General features: G+C 46.5%; 1 protein-coding gene across 1 annotated transcript; it reads right to left on the reverse strand.

Moving 5' to 3' along the window:
* Positions 1-5595: 5595 nt before the first annotated feature.
* On the reverse strand, positions 5596-6822 carry LOC128278737 (CLIP domain-containing serine protease B14-like). Its single transcript, XM_053017466.1, has 3 exons — positions 6344-6822; positions 5994-6283; positions 5596-5921 (listed from the first exon to the last, which is right to left on the reverse strand). The coding sequence occupies exons 1-3, from the start codon at positions 6820-6822 to the stop codon at positions 5596-5598; spliced, it is 1095 nt and encodes a 364-aa protein (XP_052873426.1).
* Between the last annotated feature and the right edge of the window lie 19248 nt (positions 6823-26070).

Below are 26070 nucleotides of genomic sequence, written 5' to 3' on the forward strand. Positions count from 1 at the left end.
TCCAAACACCCGACCCCAGGAGCGTGTGTGACAGAAAGAGAAAGAGAGAGCGAGAGAGAGAGAGATTGTAATCAGCTTTAAACGAGGACGAAATTGGTGCACAAAAAGGAGGTGCTGCCAACATAAACACACGATGAGGCAACTTTAGCACACCGGTGCGCTACGTCATCAATAAAGCATTAAGGGCAGAGCGCACTCTGCGAGGCAGAAAATCAATGTATGTTGTATGTTGTATTTAAACAAAAAAAAACAGCAACATGCGGCAACCACATACCACGAGGGCGTAAATATTTTAAGCACTTTTTCGGTCGGTTCGTTGGTTTCTGCTTTACTTCACGCTCCGCTCCCGGCATCGGCATCGCTTAGGGGGAGTTTGATGGCTTTTCGATTCAATCGGTCCAGGGGAAGCCAAAGAAATGCCTAAATGTTTAATGAATGAGCGCACATACGTGGGGACGGGACACGTTATTTTAAAGCCAATTGTCACCTCACTAAAGTTAATAACCGGCGGTGATAATTGGAATTGAAAACAGCAGGACAGTAATCCTTTCCATTTGCAATGAACGCTCCTCGACGACCTACAGACGTTCACAAACCTTTAATTTGGGTTTTGAGTTTAATCAGTTTGCTTTTTCAGGTTTTACATTCCGTCATGCCAGCGGATCAACCGATAAATCCGTCAAAATTTATTACATTTTAGAGCGTGTTGAATTGGCAATACAGAAGTCCTTGTCAATATTATCTCGTTAGACGTTAGACGTTAGAAAGACTCGTCCTATCGTTCCTATAGCGGCGTAAGCAAAGTGACAGACATGCAAGCAAAAGGGAACTTCAATCCGGGCATTTCCATTTTTCGGATTATGTCATTTCTTGCTTTTGGCTGAAGTTCTTCCTTCGAAAGTTTGCAAGCGCGATCTTTTACTTTTCAATACCTTCCAATAAACCCATGGATTCCTAACGAGAGTATGCTTATAACTCAAAAACTATTTATTCTAAATTTATTACATCCCAGTCCTAAGTCAAGTGAATACGGTGGTTGCGGAACGATGTGGATCGAATTGATGCAAAACGTTTTTGGCACGTTTATGGCACCAATCGACATTTCCATTTCTAAGGGGACTGTCAATCGACTATTTCGGAGGAACAATTCATTGATTTTATTGACACGTAGCTCATCCCTTCATGTTGATGGTCGTCCTGGCTATTACATATCACAATTACAAATAAGTCTAAAATCAAAATTCTCCTTACTTTTTGGCCACACTGTTAATTTACTACTGTTACTCCAACGAAAGTCATTTTCAAATAAATTTAAATCAAATGTCGAATGCTTTCATGTTTACACTGAGGCACTTCAGAGCGTGCAACGAGATGTACTACATCGCCACCGATCGACGTGGCAAACTATCGTCAAGATGGATGAGAGTTTAAATTTTTTTCTTCCCACACAAACCTGGCACCAGTTGATGCAACAGGTTTGCTACTCCCTCTGCATCGTTGCAAGTCCCAAAGCAAGGAAAAGCTTTCAAACACCAACCAGAAGCCACACCGTGAGCCGTAGAATCAATGTTCATTAGGACTGGCAAAGATCCCTCGACAGTGCACATTACTACTAGTGATTGTCGTCGACCAATGACAGGACGAGAGGCTGTTTGTCCACCCTACAGAGCCGCGAAACGAAGTAAAGTGCAGCGTCTCAGCGCTTAGACACGGGCAGCGTATTGTAAACGCAATTAACCTCACAAACGATGCAACTCCGGTGTGTGTTGGGTTTGTCAGTTCATAGAACATCGTGGCGTTCGGGCTCTGACGATGTCTCAGAATTTCGGTACGCGACCGTTCTCTAGTGCTTGGTGAAATTAAAATGTGTCCCAGAGAGTGCTGTGCGCCTGTAGCCCCATAAAGTAGGGTTCATTGAAAAACATACGTTCACATTTGGTAGCGCAGTTTACTCGGGTACTCTACTTGAACCAGGTATGCGCCGTATGTTGCCGCCGGATCTACTCTCTACTTGATGATGGGACTCACCCGCGAGGGCTCATAGGTGCGGACTTTACTGAGTCGTTTTCGAAAATAAAAGCAATGTCAAAACAACCAGCTATTACTGTGGTACTGTCTTTGTTATCAGACGTTGGTTGAGGACGATTTAATGAACAAGGGCAGAAAACAATGGCAATGAAGCAGCAAACATTCCCACGCAGACAGCATCTGAACTCATTTTGAGTCGTCGGGTAGAGTCGAATTGTAGAGGCAAAGCCACAGTACCAAGGTATAAACCATGTTTTCGAACATATGTTCCATTGTTTGTTGATAATCGGGAAACTTCAGAAAACAGTACTCTAACGTCAAGTCAATTTAGATACAACAAACTACTCGTTCGTATAGAAACGATGGCCCGCATCGTGTGACCAAACAATTGTTAAACTGAGGCGTCGAAAAAAATGAAAAACCACTCCCGTTCTTTGCCGATTTTCCCGATTAGCTTTTCCGCCCGGCTAAATTACCAATTTGACCTCTCCAAACAGCACGCGGGCGAACAGATGGAAAAACTGCAACCGCATGCAACAGACCTTCCTGTCAAGAGCGAAACGAAGTTCAACCAACCGACACGGAAAGTTTTCGTGTCCGGCCGATGGGTAGCGTAGCCCTCCAACCAGGGCCCCCCAAACTGGCACAGTGTGACAAACACACCAAGTTTGCCGATCTAAGTTGTCTAGTCATAAAAGGACAGACAGACAGGGAGTGCTGCAAAGAATTTGCTCAACGACGCAAACCCAAGAGTTAACTTCAGAACTGAAAATGATGGTAAAACAACAACAACGGCCCGATCCGTTTTCTTCTAAGATTAGAAAACAACATAAAAAGGAGTTCGTAGAACGACGCTGCACCGATTAATCGATTTCTAAGCGAAACACGTCAGTTCGAGCCCTGATAATTGCATCAACTTGAGTGCAAAACATTGAGTTGGTGAATGATACGACTCTGGTTGTTCTAATAATAATAAATAAATAATAATAACAAAAACTATGTCTATGTCGGCTTCTATCTATTTCTGGAATATCATCGGCAGTACCTTGTCCAATGTTCCAATGGTCGTTTGCGCGACATTCATCCTTCCTGGCTGTGGCGTTTCTCGAAAAGTTTCAGTTCAGGTCTCAAGTTTTGCAGTGCCCCACCAAGCTCCGGCTCCGTCTGGTGGGCCAGGGATGGCCGGAGCACCGACGAACAACCCAAAAAGCCGGCAGTAAATAATGACTAGATTGTTTTTTTTTACGTCTCCGCACGGCGAAGATGCGGAACACGTCACGAACACTCACGAGCAAGAACACTGCGCCAATCAGAACTGGCTCCGGGTACAGGGCTGCAGTTGGAGTCAACGAAATCAACAGCAACAGCATCATGTGCCGGGGAACCACTCCAAAAACCCGCCGTTGCGATAAGAAAGACGCCACGCTACGGAAACATTATGGCAACACATGCAACACACAGAACCCGTTCCTGCTGCCTGCCTGTCCCGGACGGCCCCCCTAATCCTGCCCCCCGGTGGGGACGGGGTGCTGCCGGAACGAACGGACGGACGGAGTTTATAATTTGATAAAAAGTCAACGATAAATTAACGTCCGCTTTTGACGTTGCTGAAATGAATCTCAAGCGATTCCCCGGACCAGTGCGAGTCTCTGTGCGGGACGAGGAACACCGATGCCACCGTTTAGCTCGATTGACCTCACGTCCCCCGCCAAACGGTGGCACCCCCGCTGGTGGTCTTCCAGCGGCCCCACAAATCCGTACCATCGTCTGCTAAGCTTGCTGCTGCTGCTGCTGGATGATGCACTTTGGCTAATGCTGGTGAGCGTTTTATAGAGCCGATGGTAGAGGTAGAGAGCTTGAAGCGAAATTAGTCTCACTTCCCGCATTCACCGACCACAGCTGCTGCACTGCCGCAGAGCTTTACACAGATTCGGGTTGTGCCGGCCGGTGCTCGGCCGAGAAAAATTCCTCTCACTTCATAAATAGCTTCGAATCTAATGGGGATGTGTTTTGCCTTCAGCCATCAGAGTCCGGGGAATGGAAAACCACCAACACCGAAACCCTTAACCGGCACCAGCTTGCTCTGGAATCAGCCGCTTCCTGCCACCCGCCTGCCCGGAACTCATCTGCAGCATCCATAGCTTGTTCGGGTCGCCGGACCGGACCAGAAGGATTAGTCGTCATGGTTGTGGTGCACAAGCGCGCACAAGATTCGCCGTCCCGTGCTCCCATCGATAACAATCAGTGACTTTTGAATTATTTTACTGGCTTTATCCGCTTAGAGAAAGTAATAAGTCTCCCTGGTGTACCACACGAGAGTACCGGGCCATGGTCGGACCATAATTTGGACTCCAGCACCACCAGACTGCTGGGGTGTTATGGGTTGCTTTACTCGCTTTTTATTCAGACCCGTGCTCAGACCCCCTCCGGTCGGAGTCGGCTCGCCGGGACCGAACACTTTGAATGTAACAGTTTGGACCGAGATGGGTGAGGCGCTTCTAGAAGGAACTACCGTCAGTGGGAATTTCGACCGGGTGGACGGGAAAGAAATGCTGATCGGTCGCAAACTGACCCTGACCATCTATCAAGATTATGCACCACGGTGTAGGTACGTAAATTGCTTGTCTAAATGTATAACCGGCTCCAACCGACTGGCAGGAGTTGGGAAGTCGAAAGACATTTCAATTAGAAATTGTTGTGGATAGCGTTGCCGTTGTTTAGCACTGCCACAGAAGCCCGAGCAGGTGATAAGCTGAACAGCATCATTGAAACATATTTTCTACTCTCCATTTGGTTAGATAATAGGTTGGACTATGTACACGGGGTACATTTTCGTATCCGGAATCGCGCATCTGATGCTCCATAAATAGTTAGGTAAGTTCTTGTGAGGTTGTCCGAAATTCGACTTGAAGTGGGATTGGAAAGCCCTTCAAACCCCTGACTGAAACCTGGTGATAGGTCTTTGCAACACCCTGGCTGCTTGATTGCAAACCACAACCGTTTCCCGTTCTCGAAAATCTGGATTCGTTAGCCAAATCTTGTATCTCACTGCTGAAATGGGTGGACCATCTCTATCGGGCAATGTTGTGTACATCCTCGTCCCCGGAGGGCTCCTACAATCAAGCGGCGGTCAGAAAGCGGAGCTCATCAACATATCAAAGAGGAGGTTTACCCTCGGATTCTGGGAACTGATTCCCTATCGTCAGAATGGGCCCCGGTCCGGAAGCTGTTCTTCATCTTAAGCAGCAGCTTCGACACGCTACTCATCTGGGTAGCGACCTATAGTGTTAGTGTTAATTTAACTAGCAGGGCCGCGGCACAGAAAGCATGGAACTAAATTTAAAGCTTCATAGACCGAATGTTTTGAAAGGGATTTCAATGATAGGACTTACCTGAATGATTTATGATAATGTATTTACTAATTACGCTATACACGTATCATCGTACAGTCAAACATTAACAATATGCATGGCTAAGATATGTCACTACTTTGCTACACAATTTCGATACCACTAGTTACTATTCGTCACATCAGTCTGGTCCACTGTAATTTGACACTCCGCTCGATTAAACATAAGAACCACGGAACACCTCAAACCCTAGCCAATCGAGGTAATGGCTAACGTTCGTGTAGACCCCAGGCACACCTTGCTTTCCACAGCTGAGCCACCCGAAGCTGGTGATACCGGCCAAGTACCACACACCGTCCAGGGACTCCATCAGTGGACCGCCGGAGTCTCCGTGGCACGTGTCTTGGCCCTCGATTCCTCCTGCACAAATGTGACCCTCGCCGATTCCGTTGTCATCGGGCACGGGGTACGCCTTCCGGCACCGTTCCTTATCGAACTGGTTTAGCTGGATCTTCTGCAGCACATGTGTCATGCTGTCCGATTCTGTACGAAAAAACGAAAAAGAAAAATTTGTCAATCTAAACCAGTGACAGTCGACACGATCGTCACACCAACCTGCCGAAGTAGCACCCCATCCAGCCGCCATATACTCCGCAGGGGCGTCTTCGACTAAACTTCGTGGCAAACAAATCGGTGCTACGAACTCATTCAACTCCACCTCTCCGACCAACTCGATGAGGGCAATATCATGCAGATGGGCCGCCACATTGACCGCGTACTCGGGATACAGCGTAGCGCGGACAACTTGATAGTCCTTGCGACAGACCCGCCGGTCACCGACGCTCTTGCAATCGCTTCTTCCCCGATGGTTCTTGAAGTTCCACTCGCCCAACCGCACGGAGTCACTGGAAGAGATTGACGAAGATCAGTTAACGAACGCACGATTTGGGACTGGCCCGACTCACAGAACTTGGAATTTTTTCTTCGCCGCCGTAAAACAGTGAGCCGCCGACAGCACGAATCGGCGGTTAATAAGTGAACCGGCACAAGACATGTACAGCTTGCCGTTCCGGGCCCGAAACCGTAACAGGGCCAGCCACGGGAATTCGGCGATCACGCTGTTATCGCCACCGTAGATCCGGGTTCCGAAGCCCACCATGGGGCCACAGTTGGGCTCGCTCAAGAGACGCGGACAGCACACCAACAACGGATCGGTTTCGTTCGTAGCGCTACACTTCAGGCCCTCCAGGTAGTCGGTGTCTTGAAAGCGGTGCGATGGCATGGCGATGAAATCCCTCACATACATACAGTTGCGCACCGGAACACACACTCCCGGTGCGCCTTTCGGAGTGCTACAAGCTGACGAAGCGTGCACTGAAACCGACCACAACGTCGGACAGATCACCAGCAGCAGCAGCAGCAGCGGGTTCGTTCGATCCGCCATCTCGTTGATAGGAGTGCGCGTGGAACACAATCAATGAGACTTCACTAACACTGCCTATCGCTACGACTGCTGATTGTGGACTGGCGAGATGAGTGATCGTGTATACCAATCAAGCGCAGCTCTGCTTTGATGAATCAGCGATAATACGCACTCAGAGTTCCATTTGTTTGGCCTTGTCTGGCTAGCGAGCCGCTGACACTCGCTCGTAAAAATAAATTAAAATATTGAAAACTGATTTTCATGACCGTTCCTTATCGAACTGGCTTAGCTGGATCTTCTGCAGCGCAACTGGGCAATATAGTTCAGGAACTGCATAAAAATTCATTTCTTTGAAAATTCTTTTAAAAAGTAAAGAAAAGAAAAGGTCAATAATGAAACATAAAAATATAAATGAATAACAAAACATACGAAACGACTAGTAAAAAAACGGTGAAAAAAAACAAGAACATGCACAACAAAAAGTAGCACAAACAAAGTACAGCTGAACCTCCCAGAAATCACGAATACGTATCGTCAGGAGATGAAACACCGTATGCATAATAACAGTTGCAGCACATTTACCGCTAGTTAAATGTAACAATGTATGGCAAATTAACGGAATAATTTTAATTTTAATTTTTAAATTTTAACACCAAACGTCTCAGTCAAAAACAGTTTAACATGCTTAAACATGCCGATAGAAAAGCACACGTTTGACCATCTCGATCCGGCAAACTCTCGTTAGCGAGCTCATGGTACTTCCCTTTGGATCCCTCTCGTGCTACGAGTTCAACACAAATTTGCATACATCTGAGACCATGTTTTAATTAAAACTTAATTGTTACGGTACGTCGCAGAAAAAAGGCCTGCAGATCGTAGAGCCCGTAAAAAATTGATTACGAAAAAAAGGCAAACCTCCGAATCATAAGCCAAAGCCGCTAGAGAGAGAGAGACAGAGAGGGAGAGTTCATACGACTCACACCGGCCACCATCACCGGCGCCCATCTGTCTTCATCATTTTTGAGAAAAATTCACCCTTCTATGGAAGGATGGTGTCCACTTAGGCCACGTGCACATGCTTTCGGCACGCTTCTCCGTGTGTCCTGGAAGTCCTAGGTAGGCAAGGTCCCCGACGAGAACGGCGTCTTCTTTCCTCGGTTCCGGTGCAGCACGGATTGACCTGTCAGCAGGACCAGCAGTACAAGTGGTTTGCGGTAATTTGTGGAACCCCTTTTTCGGCCACTCTCCGGATCCGGTCTGGTCTCACCAGGCGCAAAGTATAAGACCGACATGGTCCAGCCCTGCACGGGCTCCGTTTATCTCATCGAGTGGAACCCCTTTTGCCTAAACACGGCCACGGCCCATTGCCGGGCGTCCAATCATGTTTTAATTCAACTTTATCCCTTGTTAATTGGAACGAACCTAACGATATTTTTCGAGCAGTACGCTTTTTTCGCCCTCTTTCTATCTCTCTCTCTCCCTCTCTCTCTCCCTCTGTATCTATCTCTCTGGCATTCATCGCCTTGGCATCCTTTTAGGAATTTTCGCTTGGACGCTGCAGTTTTTTTGCTCCAAAGTCTCGGCTTTTGGCTTCAATCACCGATAGGGATTAACGGTAACGGCAAAGTACTGTCGATCCGGCGATCCGAGTAGCCGCAATGAGCTACAATGAAGAAAAAAACGTCGGGAACAAGCTAACAGCAGAATAGTTCGCCCTTATACATGCCAACGATGACCATCAATTTATGAAACATCATTGAAAGTTGTTGGACGGCCCTTTTTCCGTGTTATGGACTAGCGTCAGAAAAAGGAAACGATCCTTACGATCGGTGGAATCGGTACATCGACCGAACTCACCACTGCCAACGAACGTGTGTAGTAATGCAACTATTCTTCGTTAGGTGAGATTGACCGTTAGTTAATTGAGATTGAAGAGTTTTCGGGCTTACGTTATAGTTTGTTTTGTATCCGCGATATTGAACACATACCTAAGTGCGGATTTCGAAGGAACTAAAATTCGATTGAGTTTGTTCTGGGATGTAAGGGCTACTGGAAAGTTTTGTCCGTGTTTTGTGTAGAAAAGCTCATATGGTAAAATGGTGCCTTATGGTAAAAGATTGGTCATTTTGGGTAATCAATCAATTTTTGAAAGCTGTTTAGCTTGGACAAGATTTGGCTCATCGTCGATTTTTGTGTACTCCACAAACAACAAACAAGTAAAATTGGAAACTAGTGTTATGAATTGTTGTTATTAAAACGAACCAAAGTTCTAGATAGCATATTCATTTGTACAAATATTTATTGCCGAAAGGGTTCCATTCGACGCAAACACATTGGGTCAACTCGAGTAGTAAATGTGAATTCTATAATGATGAAGTAGTTTTGGGTATATGCTCAAAAAGGTAACAGCATTTTACTACCATTGCCATAAGCATTACGTAATAAAGTTTTCGCGTTAATGCTTCTAAGTTATCCTATCAGGCTACCGAGTGATGAATATCTTTCACGTGATACTACACAACATGCCCATATTTCTGTGTTTTATCCGCTCACTTTTCCGCGTATCATAACCATGCTGAAGAACATGTTGTTAAGTTGAACCATTTCAATGAATCATGCAAAATTGGGTGGCACGAGATGAACAAAGGACAGTTGTAAGCGGGACAACATTTTTCCTGCTTTATTGTGATTCTTTTCCGTAATCTTCCCATTCATTGACACACCTCTGGCAACAAAGTGCAACAAAAGGGTAACAATTTGCTCAACGAAATTATATCCGTGCCCGTAGAGCATCCTTTACCCTGGCCCCAAAAGTCACACATCCTTTGGCGACCAATCATGCGGAGGAGATACTTCGCGATTCTGCGTAGGCCTCGAAAGTTCGTTGTTTATTCAAAGCACAAAGCATTCGACGTTTATGATTTAAATATGAGCAGATTGCATTGTTCGGTAAGGTTCCATGGCCATTAGTCGCTGGTCGCATCATCAAAAGGAAGTTCGCTCGGCACAGTAAGTTGAACCACCTAAAATTCCCCGTGCCATTGTGCCGTGTAAGCATAATCTTCCCAACCTGGACCGCCAAGCATTATCTTGGCGGTGTGTAGATTATGCTGCCTGTGCTTCGCAGTGGCATGAGAAGTTGTGAATTTACCCAAGTAGATATTTGTCCCGTGCGCTCGTACCAGGTGCACATTACACCAAACAATAGAATCGAGCAATGTCGACACAAAGGCATGGTTTGTTTGCCAAAACAATGCCCATGCCATGTTGGACTAAATGTGATACACGAAGCTCTCTGGCAATCTATTCTGTACGGCGCTTCATTCAAGTCATGCTGTAAGAATTTGTTGAAGGACAAAATGTGAGAGTAATGTTCTCAATAAATGAATGCGGTACTTCTCGTGCAGCTTACTCTCAGCTGAATGTACTGTTGACGATAATACGTATCGGTAAATCGTTCGTGTATCGGTAAAAACGAGACGCGGATAATGATGCCGCAGATGATGGGACAGTGTTGCCATAGTCAGATGGGGCGAAACTTGTGCGTAACTATTATATAAATGTGTTTGTAAAATAATGTGTAAAATTAACTAAGTTTCACCAAGAGTATTGTTATACCCATCCAATAACGCTGGAGTAGTTCGATAAATAACACCTAAAAGAATACTTTCAATTTGACACTTCTTTTAATTGTGCTCTAAGAAAATAGTTCCCACCGTTTTTCCGGTACGTTGTCGGTGATCGTGGCAAATAGTCCATTTCCACCCAAGGATAATGGGCGCACAGAGATTGAAGCCAACCGGATTTTTACTTGGCACCAAAACGAACAAACGAAGAAAAACCTGTTCCCAGACGGTCACGAAGTGTGAATAATTTCTTCCGTTTCATGGGCGCGTTCATTTGCCTGTCTCGGTGTCTGGCACTACATTATCCATAAACCTTACAAAATGCAATATTTTCCGCAGATTACGTGACCCGTTCGCCATTGCCCGATGAAGCGGCATTTAGGCAAAAGAGAAAGACACCGGAACCGAACAAACATTAAAAAAGCTGCTGTGAAATCGGAATATTAACCTGGGCGATGTAATGAATGAGTAAAAGTATTTCGCAAACCTCCACACACAGCGCCCTTTTGGGGCCCCTTGGTGTGAAATGGTTCAGCGAAACCTACGCTGCGCGCGAAAGTCCCTGACCCCGGGGGTCCTGGGCCAGGGACCAAACCAAGCGCAAAGAAAACACGCTCCAAGCGGAGCGCCGGCCCACGCCACGGCAAGTAGAAAATTGCCTCATTTAAATGTGTCTACAGCTTGGATTTGAATAATTTATTTTCCACCGTCGACGAGGACTTGAATAATTACAAAGCACGGCCGCACGTAATCAGCCCCGTGCAGCCCCTCAACAGCCGGGGCCCTGCTCCGAGCCGGCCCCAGGAGTGGCCGGAAAGCTGGAGTATTCGATATTACAACAAGTACCTCATCAGACGCTGAGCTTCCACCGTCACAGCCGCCACCCACTCTCCGGTCAGACTTTGTATCCCTTCTCCGTTTTTATTCGCCTCTTTCGCCAGCGCGTTTGGCAGGCAATACTTAATTTCTTCACTCCCCAATCCATCGAGACATTCCGATTTTGGTGCCACCTCCATCGCCGCCGAGGTGCTTCGACGTTTCTTTGCCATTTTTCGCCATCATCATCACGTGCGCTATCGCTATCGACGGGAGAAAATGCGTCTCATCAGCAGAGCACACTTCCGGTTGCGACGGATTTGTTGGGCGAGAAGGCGCGGGCCTCGAAGGGCCCGCGAGGGCCCAAGAAATAGAGATCGCACCGGAAATTCCTGTTATGAACGAATGAATTAACACGTTCGCAATCGCGCCCCAATCCGTTTCCGGTGGCAGTAGCGAACATGAATGAAATCCTCCAGCACCTTCGTTCGTTAGCTCGCCAACAAATCGTGCTGCGAATGGTTAGCTACAAAATATGCTCATGATGCACCGCAGGTGGAGCGATACGATGAACATAAGGAATAGTATAAATAGTGTGATGCAAAGTGAAAGATTGCTGTTTTGAACATTTAATTGAATGACTTAATTTAGAGAAAAGGCGTATGGTTTTCGAACAAATCATTTAACCGTATTGATTACCCGATGAAGTTTTTAGAATTTTATCAGTAACAGAAGCTTAGATTTAAAAACGTAACTCCAATTCAGGTAACCAACACCAAACTATCCTTGATTACTATTTTTAAGCCTTTATTACATTTATTGTAAGCTTGTTTATTTGTTGGACGTGTATTGAAACGGATCGAACCAAATATGTTTGAATATTGTATATGATAAATAATTATTATTCGTTTGCTATGGTAAATTGCTTACTCAATTTAACAGTATAGTAATCTTCATCATCATCAGCACTTTTGTTGATTTAACTAAAAAATCATCAAAGCTTCGTTTGACCATCCATAAAATGGTTGCTTATATTGGAGTCACTTAACTCGTGCTACAAATTAGACTATTTGGGTCAAATATTCAGGTAAACTATCAGCGTCAAAGTACGGTGCTTGGCTGCAAGAATCGTGGCTAAAGGCACGTGGCAAAGAAACAAAGAAGAATCACAATCCTTGTAATCAAGTCGAGAAAATATTAAATAAAAGCACCGGCACCGAAGCTCTTACGCTTCGATAAAATCAAACTTTCAACAATTCGCTGTCTTTGATTTTTTTCTTGCTCAAACGAATCCGTAAGGGGCAACGGCATACCAAAAAAACGGCAGCGTAAAGCGATGTACATTCTGGAAATCATAGAACGCTTCTTCCGCGATCGCCGATCCGCAGCCCGAGCATCTCTGGAATACGGTTTGCGTAAATATGAACGAACTAATTACAACACGATTATGATGCTATAAATCAGCAACGCCAGCAGCATCAACGAAATTAAGATAATGGCGGCGCAGCTCGCTGGGCGAAGACGAAAGACTAAAAGGAACGGGGCGGGCCAACAAAGTAAAACACCGTAAGGTGGATGCCGCCGCTGCCGTAGCATTAGAGAGGATGAAAGAAACATTAAACAAAACCGAGGATGGGGCCAGGCAGGATATGGAACCATGGCCACCGTCACGGCGCAGCGCAGCCCTGACTTCGGTCCGGAAGCGAAAGGTCGATTGCTTAATAGGCAACCGGAAGGAGCGATAAAAAAGGGGTTAACAATCAAGCGCCGGTTGCCGGTGGTTTTTTTTTTTTGCATTTCGTCCCTTTTCGTCTCGGAAGATGGTGGTTTTTTCTTCGCTTCTCGGTTTTCCTTTTTTAACGTAGCGCAATTGTGTTATTCTCGCTCGTTGGACCTTACCGTTGGAAGATGTGCAACGCAGGATGCAGGAACGGCCGGAGCGTTGAATTGAACCAAGACAAGACAAGGAAAAAATGGCACGCCAAGAACGCCGGAGAAATCGGGTGCACAGCAATCTACGGGGTCCGCTCCGTGGGCGGGGTGGGGGTGCGCATTAAGTGGGAAACAATTGCAGATGCGCTTTTTGTGTCTTCTTCGCTGGGACGTTGGGCGGTGTTCTTTTTCTCCGCTGGCTGGCGACCCGGGTTTTCGTTATGTTTTAATGCGCCCATTTTCCATCCAGCAGCTTGCTGTTTCACTCACAGACGATTGAATAAATGATGATGCGACAAATGAAGAGAACACAGTGAACACGGAGAGAAAGAGAGAGAGAGCACGGCAGGGTGAACAAAAACTGGGGATGATTTGGCGCACCGCGCACGGACATCTTTCGGCGGCGGCTGCGAGAAATAGTGGTGAGCGCCGAGTTCGATCCATCTTAACGATAAAACATATTTCCGGGAACACTTTTGCCAGCTGAAGTGCCGCGTGGGGTTCTTTGACATTCTTAAAGGGCTTCTGGGACACCACCACACCACATGCCATGACTGAATGATTTGTTCGGGGTCGTAGGATCAACCCGTTTCACGCTACCTATTTCGATACTGAGTCTATGTCTAAGGGTGCTGCTAGCCCAAATTTACTTTTCTTATCTTGGTACAAAATGCAAAATACTAAAACACAAAAAAACACAAATACAAACAAAACCAAAGAACCGTTCTAAAGAAACTGAGGGCATTAAACACCTGTTTATATTCTTTACTTTGACCTAGTACCGAAAAATAGCTCAGAAAAAGAATGGATTTCTTTATAAAACGCACAAAGTTGCGAACATGTCAGATCTCATATCTCGGAAGAGGACACTGAAAATCCATCTGTTCTATTTTAATTTATTTAAAAAAAAACCTTCTAAGCTTATTTCGCTCATAATTAAATCAATTTTCATCCACTCAATTACTGCACCGACGCGTGGTTTCAATTTACGCGAATGAACGGACGAATTTAAATACGAATATACTAGATGTAATTGAAACTATCCTCGATCGACCTCAATTTGCGAAGCCACAGTCAGCAACCAGCATCAGGCACCAAAAACAAATGTCAGGGCTAGAAAAAAAAAACGAAATGGAAGGAAACATTATACCCAAAACATCATTTAGTCGTTAGAGAATGTATGAGTGGGGAAAAAGGACCGTACCCAACGCAACCGGCGCCACGGTTTTTCGTCCAGGCAGCGAACACTACTTCGGAGTTTCGGATTGGATGGCGTCAACCACCCTCAAAAGAGTCAAACCCAAAGCCTAATGCCATCATGTCCGTAATTGTGAGCATTTGCACAGCTCATTCGCCGGCTGGCTGGCTGGCTGGCTGGGACTTTTAAAAACATTTCCTTGCTACCTGTCACCTGATTGGGCTGACGGCTGAGAAAAGTTAGCAGACCAACGACGAAAGGGTAGAACGGCGCGGGAAGGGGCTCGTATTCTCCCCCAGCCGACAGGATCCTACATATATCTGTGATAACAAACCCTGTCAGCAAGGCTAGGCTGGAGAGCAGTGTGTGTGTGTGTGCCGCAAGGATATACGGACGGTGTCGATGGCGCTGTCTCGGGCAGCAGTCGGGCAGGACCTTCGCCGTGGGCGTGGGTTTTGTGGTATGGAAATGAAAGCACTCTCGGTGTGCAAGAAAGTACGAAATATGAATTTTTCATCACTTTCCATTCATTTCCATATTCAGCAACATAAGCATTCGAACGGGGCTACCTGCCACTATCCGGCGGGGGGCAGATAGTATTTCGGAGACTTTACGGAAGCTACACCGCCGAACCGGCCCCAACTCTTCTTCCGTGGCCTCGAGCGTGGTCTAGGAGGATAGTGTGTGGAATGTCCTGTCGTCGTTTGCACGAAGCACACGGAAGTAAGGGCTCGACTGGTCGGAGTGTAATCCAACCTCAAACGAGCATTAAGCCAGGTCCAACCATACCCCCACTGCCCGGGTCTTCAATTGTACGATTTTACAACGAGACGAGAGACGGAACTTGACGGTCACGGTTGGTTATGGTCAGTGCCAAAACTAGCATTCGACGCATTCGACACCAGGTCCAGGCAGCTTAGAGCGCGGATAAATGGGTTTATGATAAGTTTCCACCATTCAACAGGATAATTGATGGCATCAATTATTAACATCGCACCCACTTCGACTCCAGCGGGCGTCGTGGTGCGGGCGGTCGACTGAAAAGATGTGTCAGAATTTTCTATTCTGGTACGACTGTTGATGTAAAGAAAGGGCATTATCCTTTCCTAAATCGGTATCACTGGCCCGTGATAAGATCAGTGTTTTTCGAACGTAAAATTGACTGTTCGAAACACTTCGCGCATGGCTATATTTTCCAAATCGTTGCGATTATCATAGACAACAGCGACTCAAAGTGGCCATTCGAATGAAATAGTTTATTCGGGACTCTGAAGTGGAGACCTCAGGGTGGCGAACATCTCTACAATAGAAAAAATAATTTCTCTTTTAAAAACAAGCACTTTATACTGCCCCGTTTGTGATTTTTCGTTTTATTTATTTATTTATTTGTTTATTCATCCACTTTTCTAGGAACGTTGAAGTTGATCATTTATTAAGAAAAAAAATATGTACCACAAAATAAACCTTCTTAAAAGTTCAAAGCACGGCCTTTATCGACCGGTGTCCCAAACACAGTTGACACTTTAATTTAACGTACTAGTAATAAAAGCAAAAGTTGATACAATCAAATTATATACAAAAGTTTTCCACACTTGACTATTACCAACGAAGATCTAGAAGCTACGATTTCTTGTCACCTGCATTTTGACGGATCATCTGGATGCTATAACGTTAAACTAAAATTGATAATCGGCGAGGAAGTTGAATATCCCGTTCGAACGAAAATGTTTCCCAATTCGAAGATTACTGTAACGAAAATCGATCGAACAGCTAAGCGAAGGTGACAAACGGCACCAGCAGAGGACGGCATCAAACTCCCAAGGAAAAACATCACCCAACGGCCACCCTTCATCACCTCGGGTGTGAAAAGTGTTGCAGCTCCTTGTTCCGTGATCCCCTGGAAGTGTAGTAGGCCCGAAAAAGAACACGTTACCGGAAAGCCTTGGCGCCCGGCGAGGCCGGAGTGACAGTTGGTCGATTCATTCCCCGATTGCACATCCTTACGGCAGACGAGTTTTTTCAGCTTACTCTTTTCTCTCCCCTTCCCACCCACCCTCTCTCTCACTCCCTCTCTTTCCAGCGAATCGATTCTGATCGGATGTCGATATCGAAAAGATTTGGTTGAAAGGCTTTCCTTTTGGTGTTTCCGGCGACGGAAGTCATCCTCTTTCTGCATCCTTTCTGCGAAGGCACACACATGGGAGGTGAAGGCTTGTTCGTAGATTTAATTTTTTTTACCCTGACGGTGGTGGCACAGGGTGGGACTGATATAAACACATACACACGCAAACCCGCTGAGTCGCTTTTGATTTCGTGGGCCCACCGGCGGGCCTAGGAAGATCCACAAATCCCACACCCGGTGCCCGGTGGGTTCGGCAGCAAAGTGCCTTTTCCGTTTTCCGGTTGATGCCTGTCAATCTCCGGGCTTGAGCAAGGATGACATCGGCTCGGCTCGGCGGAAAATGAAGGAACAATTCGAGAGCTCCGAGCGGTTTGCGATCTCCCTTCCCAGAGCCGGCGCGAGAAGGCCTATTTCGAAGGCCGGAGCGTATGCTAACCGAGGACGACCTTTCCTTTTCTTGTCGCATTTGGACTTCACGATCTAGCACGCACTGACACACACGTTTGTGTGCCACCTTTCCGGCGGTACTTTTATCTTTTCGTTCACTTGATTCAATCACCATTCCCATACATCACGGCTATAATCCTATCGATCAAAGGAGTCACTTCCGATTAGGTGCTTTCCGGGGTGGAGACGGGGGTTCCAACGGAGGGGGCAATGGAGCGTGAAAGTAGAAGTGAAAACGGAAGTCTTATCACAACCGATCTCACCCGGTCCGCCGGTGGTAGCCATCTGTTGAACGGACTCTGACACCGAGATTTACTTTCCCAAAAAAAAAACCCCGATCCTTACCGCTATCAAGTACGACTTGGCTGAGATTCCCTGCTTCTTCGATTCTGTTCTAATCGATTCCGTGAGCCAAAACTCACTGACGTTCTTGAGTGGAAGACTCCCCAGCTTCGGATGTCGTTTAGTGACCCATACTGGTACGATTAGCATCGTTAAGCGATGTGCGGCTCGTGAGATTATTTTATGAAGATCGATCAAGCGCTCTCACATCGGTAACGCAAGCAAGCCACTTAAGGGCTTAAGGGTTTATGGGGTGCTCTTCCGCCATTAATTCTTCGTAACTCTCGTTAACCATTTTGCTGAGCTTTCCAGGGCATCTTGCGGTATGCACTGTAAGACATACCATGTGCCATTGTAATCTGCACGATTTGGTTGATGTGCATCAGCCGTTCCAATGTCTATTAAGCGATTTGACTGATTCTATTTTTCTTATGGCTTTCTTCTCAACAGCATCGTGAGGATTCAGTTACATTTCGTTCAATTTTATTTCCCAGCCAAGTTTTGTTCATATCCTTATTCGATTTTTTTTGAGTTATTTGAACAAACTCCATATAACATTCCATCATTAGTCGACAGGAGTTAACTTCTTCTATCAAAATTTTAAACAAAACCCCGAAAATTTTTATGATAAAACTAAGGTAATAAATAATAGACTAAGGATTCAAATAGCGATTGTGGGATCTTTTGCTAACCTTCAACATTTTATAGCTTCCATGACCACCAAAGTTGATCGTGAATGAGCAGAGTTGACTTACCAAATAGCTAAGCAAATAAAAAATCATAAAAAATATATTAATAAATCAATCAAATGAAATCATTATTACAACATTTAAATGTTTCACATGGACACGATTTCCGAGCCACCACCATTAACACTATCGTCAAACACTTTAATTGAAAATATAATTCATTGTTGGAATAAACTGTACAAATGCCACAGGATGATGAAACAATACCCACAAAGCCAACAAAGTCCATAGACAATTGGTGCACTTCTGTAAAGGCCCAATAAAACACACCACGATTTATATCACTACAGATTGGTTTATTCACTCACTCGACAACCGTTCGATGGTGTGCTTCAATCGTACACTCTCCACGCTGAGGCTTTGATTGCAGCGGCCGAGTTCCGGTGTCCATTAGGAACGCACCCATACACAAGGCCCAAGGAGAGAAAAAATAATAATAAAACGCGGACCATGCACCGACAGCACGTAATCGGATTACTTAGCGTAATGTTCGCAACCACTAAACGGATGATTCTTGTAATTGTCCAACAGAGTTATGCCGTGGACCTGGGGCCGTGGGCGCGTGGGGCGTGCCGCCCACTTTCATATGCACGTCGCATCGCATCCTTTTATTTGGCCTCTCCACACCGTCGGTCGGTCACGCCTTCTCGCTCGACACACACATCAGTCCGATGTCCTGTCGGCGAGGGATCCACAGCCGGGTCCCTAACTGCCCCGGCCAGGATGGGTCCTTCCTGGGACGAAGCAGCAAAAAACGCAGGAATCGAACCCTTCGCATGCGTTCGCCCGGCTGGTCGACAGGGCTGGATAGCTTGAGAGCATAGAAAACTATGCAGCTATTCATTCGTTTGCCATTACATTTGCGCCGTCGTAGCCGCCGACGCCGTTGGACCGCGGTCCCGGTTTGCGTCTAATTGAAATTTAAACGCGCGTTGCGCGCACAGACGGTCCGGAACGGGCATCGAAATGGGACCGAACGGTTGGTACCACCGCCCGAAGGCAACTCCGCATCCAGCCATAATTATGCAGGACCGAGTGAGTGACTCCGTTTTTGTGTACCACTGCACCCCGACTCCGTTCGACTTCTAGCTGTGGGGATTAGGGAACCGGAATTTTCCGAACCGGGCCGGACTTGTGCCCGGCAACTTCACTTGTGCGTCTGACGGATGACCGGAAGCGCATTTCGTTTCGGTAGCGTCCTCGTTTTTTCCTTTTGTTGTTTTCGGTCCGATACCGGTTCGTCCTTGTTCGCAACATGGAACTGCTTCCAGCGCCCGGGTGATCGGTGCACAAGCGAAAAGGTACGTCAATTAAGTGTTTTTAATGTTCCACACCACCAGTGGGACCACTGGGACTGTGTTGGCCATTTGCGCGTGTGCGGGCGCATTTGCGTTTGCTCCTTTTTTTTTTGGTTTTTTCATTAGTCTATGTGATAGTATTTGCTGGTGCGCCTTCTGCACGCTCTCTAGCGTGCACCACTTAACATTCGGACGTGGGTTTTGGGAACACTTTCATGCGTTTTTCAGTTGTTTGTTTTCTTTTTGTTTCGCTTATTTAGTCTGGCGCTTACCGGAATTCTTTTTAACTACCCAAGGATAACGACGCTGACGAGCTGACGTGAACAAGGAGCCGAAAAAAGAGGAGGAAGGAGAAAGCATCGCCCGACGCGTCGGTGGGGATCGTTTTGCATTTTTCGCAAAATTAATGTGTTCCGTCACGTTCTTCTCTCTCTCTCTCTCTCTCTCTCATGAGGACTCGCTGTGCCTCTCTCTCCCTCTATCGCTCTACCTCGTGCGGCTCTTGAGCTCGAAATGCATCGAGAGAAGTGCAATCCGAATCCTGGGACACCCTACACCTCGGCGATGGCGAAGAAGCGGGAAAAAACTGGTTGCGGTTTTGAATTGAATTTGAATATATTTTTCGGTGCAACTTTAGTGTGCATTCATCTTTTATCCATTTTTCAATCTCTGCGCCCAGATGCGCAACTTGGGGGCGGTTTGTTTTTTGTTTCTTGGTTTTTCCCTTTTTCCCTCATCTAATTCTTCTTCAACTTCAATCTCTCACTTCTTTTTCCTGGCTCGCGCTGGATCTACATTTCGTAGTTTTGGTTGAACCGTTTCTTTCTAGGCTTTGCCACGGCTTGACGTTGAACCGAAATTCTCTGCAACCGTACGCAGCCGAGTGCGCGAATGGAGCCGGGCCAGAAGTTTGTTCCGCATTTTGAGTAGTTGTTTAGACGCGCACTGGCAGCACCGGTGGCTTAACGCGCTGCATTCTCTCCGAAGGACGTTCTTTTTCGCGCAATGTCGGCGAGGGGCAAATAATTTAAACCAGCTGAAAGTGCCTTGGGCGGGTCCCGAATTCTTTCGTTCAAATGTTTGTCGGTTGCAGGCTCCAGTTGCCTGGAGGCTTTCACCTCGTGAGCATTAATTGTTGACATGCAAACACAAATTAACATTAACAACATAAAGGTAAAACAGCTTCAACTATTCAACCTCTTATTTATTTCCGTTTTGAAACCAATGTACACAATTATTGTATGGGACGTTTGTTTTTGTTCAGCAACTCAATTAAATTTCAGTAGTTTACAATGCCTTACCTGGATAGAAAACCTTTTGTTTTTCCTGGGTTTCATAAATGCAATTGTGTTGGAATTATTTTCATTTTGAGCCCTTAATACGTATTTGCTGGTTTCAACAAAAAACAACTATGAACCAGTGTAGGGAAACTCATATGAAAGCGGCAAGGTACGTTTTGTTTGCAATATCTGCTTGGCCTAAACGTTTCTGTTCAGCACCATAATTGATACGGTACGATTTGAATTACAGTTTCACGAAGGGATACAATTTGCAAATGATACCTTCATTATTGTTTCATAACCCAGACCGATGCGACCGCAAAAAACCCGAAACCGGACCGACGCACTATATAATATGACAAACAGAAGGAAGTGTTAACATGATGGCCGTCCGCTTGACGCAGCTTACTTTCCCGTCCGGGCAAGCGCGTGGAGTCGATTGATTTTGTCGATTCACTGCCACGTGTAACACACGGGACGGGGGAGGCAAACGGAAGCGAAGAACGAACCGAACGGAGCACTTCCGTCGGACAATTTCAATGGACTACCTGGGCCCGGTCCCTTTGGATCGCCTGTTCGCTCCCGCCATCCTGGCCGGTTCCGTTCCGGATGGCGTGTGCGGCCGTGAAATCAAGTGCCGGATGTTGGCTACCCATTGCCATCGGACCGAACCGGATGGAATGGTTTTGGTTCGACCCGCATCAAAGGAGTCACGAGGCGGATGTATCAATTATGTACACACGCACCAGAATGGTCACTGACTGAAGCTGTCCGCTTCATTGGCTTGGGAAGCCGCCAGATGCCGCCAGATGCCACTGCAATAACGCACTGCACTGTGAGCGTCGAATTGTTATTGTGGCTTCTGTGGTATTGGTGCTCTTTTCTTTTCTGTTACGCCATTCAGTTTCATGAATGAGGATATTACTCTATGCGTAAGAATTCTTTCGGCATCGCAGGCCGTCTTCGTCTTACTAGTCTGTGACGTACGAGTGTATAGTGTTAGTCCCTTATACTATTCCTTATAAAAATATGGTAAACTCCTTTTCGAAATAGCAATTTATTTACGTTTGTAAAGGTGGAATTAGATAGGACCCACAAGGTTACTAGTTTGTGTCGGTTTCTATCGTCAACATTAATCCTCAATTAATGAACAATCACTTTGGAAAGTAGTTTGTGTAAAAATATGATAATTTGTTAGGTCGAGTATTAAGAATCATTCATCCAAATAATCTACTTTAATAGATGGCTTTTAGTAATACCGATATGGATTCCGTTACGCGGGTTACACGTACACTTAATTTATGTCACAAACTTTGCACTGAATTTTTGAGTTGTTTGGTACGTTTCTTTGTTACAATCGTGCCAGGAACTCCAGCTCCATCATTGTGCCTTTCTCAATTATCACTTAAACTTTCACGGGCGGAGTGTTTGATGTGGGGCACCTGCATTGATTGACTGGCAGTTTCCGCCTTACAACCAGTCTTTTCACTGCCAGCACGATTTCTCGCGAACTTTCTCACGTTCCCCCGGAGAAACCGCTACGGTGACATATGACAACAGTACGTCTGCCCGTGACGTGCTCCGCTCGGTCTTCGGAAATCGATGTTCGCTAATGCGCGCTAATAAGACGGTACAAGTGACATCGGGCACGGGCACGGGAAGCCGAAAAAAGAATTCAATCCCTCGTCGCACTAATTAGCCGTCAATCAGACCGCGGGCGGTGCCCAAAGGTCCTCGAAGGTCCTCGGACCAATCGTCTTGGACGGCTTTAGGTTCACGACATTCTTTGCTTTCACGATCGTCCGTCCGTGTATGCGTGTCAGACCGGCGGAGAAATAAATCTTTGTCCGATCGGAAGGCGTTTGGACGTTCACCGAACCGTCCAAGACTAATTAACCGGTTCGTGATTTGTAGGCGACACTTATTGGCAGCGCACGGCGATTATCCTCTGTTAGGTGGAGCAGGAGAAAAGGTGGACAGGTTCACAGCGCATCAAATGTCCATCGCTTGACTACAATTAGCAGCCATTCAGCTCGTCCTCCCAACCTGAGCCTGGTGTTTTGATACGGTGTATCAAGTTTGATGTGCCTAAACTAAACCGATCAGCCAGAAGTCAAGGTGCACTGCGGGCCACACACATTACAACAAATCACCCATAAATGTCCGGCCAGCCCACCCCTGACGAAGCTGATTACCAGTTCCACTTTCTTTTAATTATTCCTTCATCTGGTGGTCAGCCTCGGGGTCGGAGGATCAAAGAGCCGGCCCAAAACCGGCCTTGCTCGGGTGATTGAGAGAAGCGTAAATGAAGCATAAAATGAAAAGTTCATCTCCTGCTGGAATCAGCACTCTCTACTTCCGGGCACCATATCTCTCCCAATGTTCCCGGTATGCTACACCACCATAACGAGCGCTATCAATGAACTGTTTCATTTTTACGCTAATTTAGGCACTAATACAATCACCGACCTGACCGGACGTACCAAACCGTCTCCATCGGAACGGTTACTGAACGCGTATCCTTTGCGAGGATATGAATGTTGGCGCACTACGCATCACGTGCCGGGACCGGCCGAGGATTTCGGCCGAGGTGCACACGCCGTGGTCCTTTTCGCCGGGCCCTGTGAAAAGCCCTTCAGCGTGCTCTCGCGCGGTTGCGGTCCGCGAGTGTAATAAAAATTTTATGATCCTTGACGCGCACGGCACGGAGATAATTCTCCTCGACAAAGGATGATGGTGAGCAGTCGGTGGGTCGCTGATTGGCGAGAACCACGTCGGCTCACGGGGCTGATTTATGGTGGCCGCAGCAGCGAAGGAAGTAACGGGCGTAAATGGCCAGCACCATCGGGCTGTGCGTGTGTTTTCCAGCCGCTTACCGAAAAACTCGCAAGATGCAGAGCGTGCACCATGAGCGTGCTCGAGACAGAGAAAGAAGATCCTCTCGACCCAGAATATTGGGCGGTTCATTAGCATTTAGAGGATCGCACGGGTCCGTCCGTCCGTCCGGGCCCGACGGCTTTCGATTAAAAGAGCTTCCGATGCAAATGGCCTGACCTGGGCTAGCCTGGGCATGGCCCAGTAAAGCTAATGGCCCCAGCACGCTGGTCGCCATTTTTGTTTCTATTTGACCGCAGCGATCAACAGCGGGGCAGAAGAAAGATTAAGTTGATGGCGTGCGTTAGTTGGCCCTCACAGCCTGCACCTTTGGTGGCACCAGAATTGGCCGGAACGGATTTGAGGGCACTCTTTGATGGCCCGGGATTAACGTGCAAGTGGGCATTCACGGTGCGTCGGATGGGCCTTCAAATATACCAGCCGTACGGGCGATGGCTCTTCGAATCCTCGCAGCATAAACATCGGTCGTGTTAAATGATTCGTGAAAGCCGCGAAACCGAATGGAAAACTTGAAACTCCATTTCCGTTGATGGGTGAATAGTTGATCCCACGTGATGGACACCGTGCCGGCGGAACTGAACTTGTGAAATATTTAATTTTATCATTCTTCACGGAAGTGGCGCTGGGCACCCTGAACGGCGTTTGAAAAGGCGAAATTCGGGAAAAGAAGCACAATAAACCTCCACGACACCGCCTTATCCGGCGCATTACACAGAAAAACGATGCTATTCACTCGGTTTCGGCCTCGGTTTTGCGCTCGCGTATAGTAATTTCATTATTCAGCATAAAAAGTGGCGGCCACCTTTTCTGGGAGATGGGACGCAACGACAAAAAAATGGGAAAACATTTCCTATCCTTCTGTCGAACGATTCGAAAACCGTCCACATTCATATGCTCCGCTCTCCGTGTGCTAATTAATGAGAATCGATTTCATTCCATTTGAATTCCGCCGTCCGCCGGGCGGAACAGGTCCTGGTCCTCACGCACGCGGCACGTGCACTCAAAACGGACGAGTGGGAATGTTTACATACATACCACCGCCACGGACCGAACAACAACATTGCTGCTGGCCGTGTATTACGAGTTCATAAAAGTTGAAAACAATTCGTCACGGTGGCCTCGCGAAACATTTCCATTATCGGGTTATTTTGCGTTTCCTGGAGGGAGGGTCCTGAATGTTCCGGGGGCACGGGTTTTTACACGGTTTTCTGTCTCACCTGCTCCTGCTGTCTCCTGTCCGACACGGCCCTCGACGATGCGAATGCGACAACTTTTGCCTTCCGGTGATGGAGTCATTAACGTCACGGTCGTTAAAATAATTATAAAATTGATTTATTGTATCATTACTTTTAATGCGTTATTAATGCAATGAATTTTGCCACTGATGGCCCCCGGTTGTCATGTGGGCGCGCCGCGTGCATACAATATGCACATGCTCCCGGGCCACCACCTGGGCCACACTATGAGCTGTGGATGCTGGGAAAGGCGGCAGAAGGTGAGCCTTTTTTAAATGTTGCTTAAGCCTTAAGTCCATACTGAGTGCCTTGAGCGTTAGTGCCACGATTTGCCTTACAACATTCCTTTTTACCTTTATCATGCTCAATAGTTGTTATTATTTTATTTGAGAAGTTCGTGAGTTGACTTCTATAATGCTGCGACCAGATCGAAAGAGGTGTTAAATGTATGGGTGGATGAGCTACGCTACTCCGTTGTTCAAACTAAAGCCGAGTTAGGCTGGAGGTCGAGCTGAAATGGGTCCAAGTGGTGACGATCATGATTAGGGATATAGCTCAGACAACTTGGCGTGATCGGCGATCGTCGACAGGATTGGCTTGCTGAGAAGAAGATTACGGTAAAATTGCCCAATGTTTTCACTCACCTTCGCAGCCGAACTAAAACAAAATTTAATAGCAATGGCGGCATGGAATAACCCAATTTTTATTTTCTACTTTAAACTGAGAAACCGCAAATACAGCGAATTGACTCGACAGCGAATTAATAAGGAACTTTGAATGTTGCCTGCCTCACGCTTTTCGCTTTTCCTAAACAATCTCTCAAGCTTGGAAAACTTTTCAAACGAACACAGGAACTTTTAGCTTTGAGTAAACTTGCGAATACGAACCGTACCAATGGTTCGTGGGATAACCTATGGGATAATATTTTATTCTAGAACAAATAGCACGAACAAGGACATTTCTCAAAACATTCCCCGCGTTCTCGCACAATTCACTTGTGTATCGATGTCCAAGATACTGTATTCAACTAATGTCCTTTTCGGGCAGTTGACCGAAAAAGAAGTGGATAAAATACGATCCATCAATCGCGTACGCGACCTTTGCTGAAAGTTCAAAAGTGTAATGTTATCGTATCGTTAAACACATCCCATGCCGGCATACCCCATTATGTGCCATACAATATGGCAATGTTGCGTAGGTTGCTTTCGGTATGTGGCCTTTTCCATCTTCGAGTCACCGCGGTAATCTGGTACAGTGAATAGATTCGGTTCGGGGCAAACTTCTCCGACACGACATCACCTTCGAACGAATACATCTCCACAGAGCAAA

The sequence above is a fragment of the Anopheles cruzii genome, chromosome 2 (assembly GCF_943734635.1).
Source record: "Anopheles cruzii chromosome 2, idAnoCruzAS_RS32_06, whole genome shotgun sequence".
Classification (NCBI taxonomy): domain Eukaryota; kingdom Metazoa; phylum Arthropoda; class Insecta; order Diptera; family Culicidae; genus Anopheles; species Anopheles cruzii.

Excerpts from the sequence above, each read along its gene's own strand:
- LOC128278737 (XM_053017466.1), bottom strand. The coding sequence starts at position 6,822 with ATGGCGGATCGAACGAACCCGCTGCTGCTGCTGCTGCTGGTGATCTGT. Across the intron at positions 6,284-6,343 it reads AAGAAAAAATTCCAAGTTCT|TGACTCCGTGCGGTTGGGCG; the intron begins GTGAGTCGGGCC and ends AATCTCTTCCAG. Across the intron at positions 5,922-5,993 it reads ATGGGGTGCTACTTCGGCAG|AATCGGACAGCATGACACAT; the intron begins GTTGGTGTGACG and ends TTTTTCGTACAG.